Source organism: Psittacula echo, assembly GCF_963264785.1.
Source record: "Psittacula echo genome assembly, chromosome: Z".
Classification (NCBI taxonomy): domain Eukaryota; kingdom Metazoa; phylum Chordata; class Aves; order Psittaciformes; family Psittacidae; genus Psittacula; species Psittacula echo.
The window spans coordinates 17,916,041-17,922,040 of NC_137742.1; the positions used below are offsets into that span (position 1 = coordinate 17,916,041).

General features: G+C 48.1%; 1 protein-coding gene across 1 annotated transcript in view; it reads right to left on the reverse strand.

Annotated features, from left to right (window-relative positions):
- Positions 1–2,203, reverse strand: part of HCN1 (hyperpolarization activated cyclic nucleotide gated potassium channel 1) — a gene marked incomplete at both ends in the record, with an annotated part of 197,065 nt that extends 194,862 nt beyond the window's left edge. Inside the window, one exon of the mRNA XM_080637760.1 lies at positions 1,824–2,203. Coding sequence (XP_080493886.1) covers positions 1,824–2,203 — 380 coding nt within the window. The remainder of the gene's footprint in view (positions 1–1,823) is intronic.
- Between the last annotated feature and the right edge of the window lie 3,797 nt (positions 2,204–6,000).

The window sequence follows — 6,000 nt, forward strand, 5'->3', positions numbered from 1 at the left end:
CTTATAACAAAATAGAAACATAATTAAGCCCTCATAAAAATACAGTTAATTTAAGAATATGCGAACAACAGGACTGAAAAGGATAAAATGTCATTTACTCCTACTGAAAATAAAGAAGTAAACATACTACAATCGCTAAACCTTCCCATATTAAGAATGAATGAGGGCAGAATTAGAAAATATTTCTGTAATGAAACAGAACTAGCATACTTATCACCTACTTCGCATATCAGCTTAAAAAGTTACATGCTGCACAACAGGATGCAAAAAATCCCATTGCCCAAAACATCGTCAGATTGTGCACCTCACTCATAAACCAAGCTTACAACAAAATGAGGGAATTTACTCACAAGAATAATCTCATTCATTTTAGTGGAATCCTCACATGAATAAAGTTACTCATGCACACACATGGGTAAGTAAGAGGCCATCAGATCCCCCCTAATCCCCTACACATGCTACCACAGCACCAGATGTGACCTGCTACATCCCTCTCCGGCTGGCAGAAAAGGAGTGGGTGGACTCTTGGCTCTTTCTCCCCTTAATGCACCTGCTAGTGCAGCTGAGCTGGCATGCAAGGGGGGAAAGGTACTCCAGGAAAAGAACAAGCACAGCTTATTGCCTCCAGGGAGCCAGGAAAAAAGCAGGGATTTGAAGAGTGATTTCAAGTCATAACCCAGTGCTGCCCTGGTCCTCAGCTCTTATGGCTGTACTGCTCTCAGGATTGACAGCAAGGTGCCAGCACAGCTCTCTGCCTAACACCCCACTCTGAGCAGTCCTGCAGAAACTTGGACTTTGAAAGTATTTTCTCCTGTTCCCACTGGAGGCATGTTCTATTTAACCTACTTTCTCTTAGATGATCCATGTAACGATTGAACGTTCTGGATTTTCCTTTTTTAAACATAGTATCCAGCGCAACTCACTTTCTCCACAGACACAGGCTGTTCAATTCGAGCCATTGATTAAATATGCTTAACGACACTGATAGTTCTTCAGCAAATATCGTCAAGAGTGTTACATTTACAAAGGCATACAGCCAGCTGGCACAGGGAATACAATGAAATAATCTTTCACTTAAAATGTAATTTTAAAGGGAACTATCTCCTCCCGGGAATTTATTTGCCTTGCATTTTGTACGAATAATGAATATTCCAATTTTGTGTACATTCAACTTATTGTGAAAGCAAAGCTAATCCAGAACCACATTTATGCGTCCACCCATGCAAACATGGTTTTCCATACAGCCTTAGCTCGGATAAAGTTGTTTTGCTGCAACTCTGCCCGAGACACGCTTCCTTCATGCGACCCCTTGGACAAGTGTTTACACCGGGTGCTCAGGAAGGAGCCAGCGTGCGCCCTGCCAGGACCCCGGGGTTTTGGTTATTGTGCGGTCGCTTCGTGCTCGCTATCCCACCGCAGGCCATGGCAGGGCCAGTTCGGGACGGCCCCGCAACGCTGGCCGGGAGCTCCAGGCAGGGCCCGTACGGGTGCAGCACGCTGGAGAGCGCCGGGCCTGGACGAGCCCCGTGAAGGGGAGCCGACAAGGAGGAGGGTCCCGGCCGGCTTCCAGCCCTTTCCCCACCGCCCGGGTCGGTGACGCGGAGCGGAGAGGCAAAGTTCTGGACACTGAACGGAACAGCGAGGCCGGTCACGGGCAGGGAGAAAGGGAACGAGGGAGGGCAGGGACGACGCGAGAGGAAGCCGGTCATCTCCGCGGAGCACCCGCACTCCCGTGCCGGAACCCGCCGAAGTTCGCGCCTGGCGCGGTGCGAGGCGCAGGGCGCACCGCCCTGCCTCCTGCAGCGGGGCCACCCAGCTCTCACCTGAAGTCGCTGTAGGGGTGGATGATCCAGAACCCCGCAGTTTTAACCCTTTCCTGCTCCTTCTCCACCGCCTTCTGGCTGCCGAACATGCGGAGGGAGAATTTGTTGACCCCCGGCTGCAGCATGGAGGTGAACTGCCGCTGCATAAAGCCGTACTGCCGCCGGGGTCCCTCGGCATCCTCGAAGCCCACCACAGGCTCCTCGCCCCCGCCGCCGTCCACTTTGAAGCACACTGAGTTGCCATGCTCCTTCACGCCGCTGCCCCCGCCGCCGGGGCTGCTCTGGGCTTTCTCCGCCGGGGCCCCCGGCTTGGAGGGGAAGGAGTTAGCGCTGCCATCGTCCCGGCTACCGGCTGACGAGCTGCGCTTCCCTGCCTCCATGCTGTGGAGAGAGCGGGCGCGCCCCAGCGCCAGGAGAGCACTGGGATGCCTCGCCGCCGCCTCTGCCCTTCAGCGACTGTGATGTGCTGTGCCGTGCCGTGGTGTAGTGTGGTGTGGTGTGCTTGGTTGGGTTGGGCTGTGGTGAGTTGGGTTGGGCTATGGTGGGCTGGGCTGGGTAGGGCTCAGCTCCTCGCCGCCGCGCCGCCGCGCCGCCCAGCATGGCCAGCGCCACCGCCTCTGAGCCGCGCTCCTCGCAGGGCCCGCGCCTCTTCCCCTCACCCGCCCCCTGCCGGCAGCCGCGCCGAGCCACGCAGTCCGCCTGACATTGAGCGCCCCGGAGTCCTTGAGGAGGCTGAGGCGTTCGGACCGAGGGGCGGGGCCGGAGGAGGGCAGACGGGCTCTGTCCCGGGTGCGGTGGCCGCCGGGCGGTCTCCCAGGCGTCCCACCGCCACAGGGAGGCGCGTGTCGAGCGGGGACGCCTGAGGCGGCAGGGCCAGGGCAGGTCGGGGATAGGGAGCGAGAGAGAAGTGGAGCCCGACCATGCTCTGCCAGCATGGAGCGGAGCTGGCTTGTATTTCACCTTGGGCAAGGCGTGCGGCGGCCCAGACTGGAAGCGACGGCTGGGAGCGAAGCTGCGGGGAGGTCCTGCTGGTTGCCTGCCTCTTGGAAACCTGTTTGGTGCCTGTCAGGGAGCAGAGTGACTGAAAGAGAGCAAGAGATGGATCTGAGTGATGCACCAGAGGTAGCAGAGGCATGTAGGGTTTGTGCTGCTGAGAAAGAAGTCAGAACCTGCTGTTTGAGAAGAAGGAGGAGGGGGTGTGAGTGAGGAGGTAGGCCATGTTTTGAGTGACACCCGTTTTCACACAGAAAACGGTTTGCTCCTGTTCGGCAGCATGTTGCTACCTGTGAGTGGCTGTTCCATGTGCTGATAAGTGCAGGACGGAGAGCAGGGGCAGTGCTGCCATTGCACTGCGAGGTGTAAAGTGACCAGTGTACCCGTGGAACCCAGCTTTCCACCTTTGCCAAGAGGTGATGGGTTTTGTTTGTGTGTAAACAGGGATCTAAAGCCCACAGCAGCTGACATTGAAGCATGTCAGTTATAGTTAAAAAGCCACCAGGAGACGGAGAGAAGGCTGTTGGACAAAAATGAGGCAGGAGGTATTTCCAGCTTACAATACACTTTAAGTACACCCAAAGGAAATTGGATGGGTATTGCCCTGGGTACACACACGTTATCCAAATGACTCTATAGTATCTGGGGAGTTGTTGGGTGAGGTAGCATGTGAGAGAGCAGTTCTGCCTGTGTGAGCAGCTGTTTGCAAGCTGTGAAAAGGACGGGGGCCTTGGTCTCTGCTCTGAAAACTGAAAGATGCTGATATTTTCCTAAAAAAGGAAGTGAGTTCTTTTGGGTTACAGAATTATGGGGAATCAGTATGTGCAGATGATAACACAATAGCTGTATCATTATGCGTACCTGCAAAAGCATAACAGTATGTATATTACAGCACATATGCATAGGTTCTGGTATTCCATTTGGTTTGACATTGGTTTGTTTTTCACACATTCTCAACACACTTTTCATTCTGCACATTAAAAGTATAGTAAGAAAGAATTAGTAAAGTCTCCAAAGCTTGGCATCAGTATTTCCAGTGGTATTTGTTACTTCTTGTTACCCGCATCGTCCTTTACAGAACAGATGCTTAAAACAAACTCTGACAGAGGAACACATGTGCAGATCTGCACACCACAGTTTGCACAGTGCAAATCAGGTGCGCCAGGGAACTGTGTTTCAAAGCTGGATGACGCCTTTTCTCAGCAATTCCAGCTCTAACTGAGTATTTATGCCTTGTGCCCTTACACTCACCAGGTTTGGACGATGTTAATATATGAAGTGTGGAAGGTGTTAATGTTAACATGATGTTAGTGTGGAAGAAGATGGCAAGTATAGATGCACCATCCTTGATAGCTGGAGACTGCGCAGTGACCAGCACAGAAAGGAATATGCTCGCAATGTGATTGGTGTGGAGCTAATATATATAAAGCTTCCCCCATCTGGAGTGATACTTTTCTGTATGATATTATCCTAAAGCAGTTAGAAGTGTGTGCACAGCTGCTAATGGCTCATGCACAGCTGCTGGTTTACAAAACCCTCTTACTGGTTTATCCCCAGATGATGTCCGCCTCCTTCCCTCATCCAGTGTCTGTCACCAAATGATAATTAAAAACTAAGAAATTATTACTGGTTTGCGGCTTTTTGAAAGAATTAGCTCACATCATATTTGACAGGAACCAATAAAGGCAAGGGATGAAAAGGCTATGTAAGGCTGTGCTGTTCTACGTACTCACACAGTGTATCGCATCAGTGTCAGTGGAAATGACGCTTTTCACACATCAGTCGTATACTTTACAGCCTTACCTTTCCTGTTTGAAAGCAAGCAACCTTCCTACCTCTCCTGTCCTTATTTCAGAGGGTTTTGCATGCAGCCCTTGATCTGGATGGTCTTTCCCATGATAAGGTAAACGACACTAGTTTTATTCAGGAGAAAATTGGCTTGCAGTGGAGTAAATCAGAACAGTAAAATGGAGACATTTAGAGCTGTAGTAAGCAGATTCTGATGTACATTCCTTTAATTGGAAAAGTGGTGAACATTGACTTAATGGTGATGTTCTTCATTTCTAGATGATGAAAATTGTGCACAGCAAGAAGATCCAATTTCTTATTTTATGAAACTTTACTTTAGCATGTATTTAATGTCATACTTGTCCATGGTCAGCTGTCCTTACATAGTATGCACTACAGGCCTACCAGAATGACTGTCCCTGCCTAGGTTCCCCCTCTTTCTCCACTAGAAGGATCTGGAAATATTCTATTTCAGTTGGTGGCATTATATCCATCTAAATGGGGTTTATTATATCAGAAAGTCATATGATTTAAGAAAACTCGTTAATGAGAGAAAATAACATGCGTTATATGTAACACATTATCTGCATGCTTCTCAAACACAGCATATGTATAAATTGCACAAATAAAAGTTTTTGTAAAACTGGTATTTTGATACTTTGTGCTTCCTGTGATCAAAGATTAGATTTTTATAATTTTTATTCTACACAGAAGAAATGTATGCTTATTTATGCATGTCCAAATGCCCAAATGCTGTTTGTCTTAAATATTTGCATGGGCTAAATAGCCTTAACATCTCAACATTTTGCAATTTTTAATAGCAATCCTGAGACTGTAAGGATGAGAAAGAACTTTCATAACCTAGTTTTATGTAGGAGAATGGATTCTTCTCCAAAATAACTTATGTTGTTTTCAGCCAGGAAATTGACCTCTTCTGAAGCCCAAGCCAACATGTTAGTTTAGATGAGAGAATGTTGGTTTCACAGAGAAGTAGTGGGGCACCAGGTGTGTGAGTTGTTCTGAAAACTGCACCAGGGCTACGTATGGTAGAAAGGTCACAGACTTAGGTAAAGGTACAGCTTGTTTTCTGTCAAGTTTGATAATGTGACTATGTCAGGAGAGACACTGAAAAAAAAATAGAATAGATAAATTAAATTCCCAAGATATCCTTGTTAGCAGAACAAGGAAAAAAAAAAAAAAAAAAAAAAACAAGCCAATAGTGGACCACTACTAAAAATTTATTAGGCCCTTGTTTATATTGAATTATTTACTGGACTCCATCAAACTATTACAACATCATTAATTCCAGTGTTTTATATGACTCTATAACAGTAATACAAACGTATACCTCAAAATAAATCTCCTTCTCTTCTGCCAAACAATAAATTGTTTATGC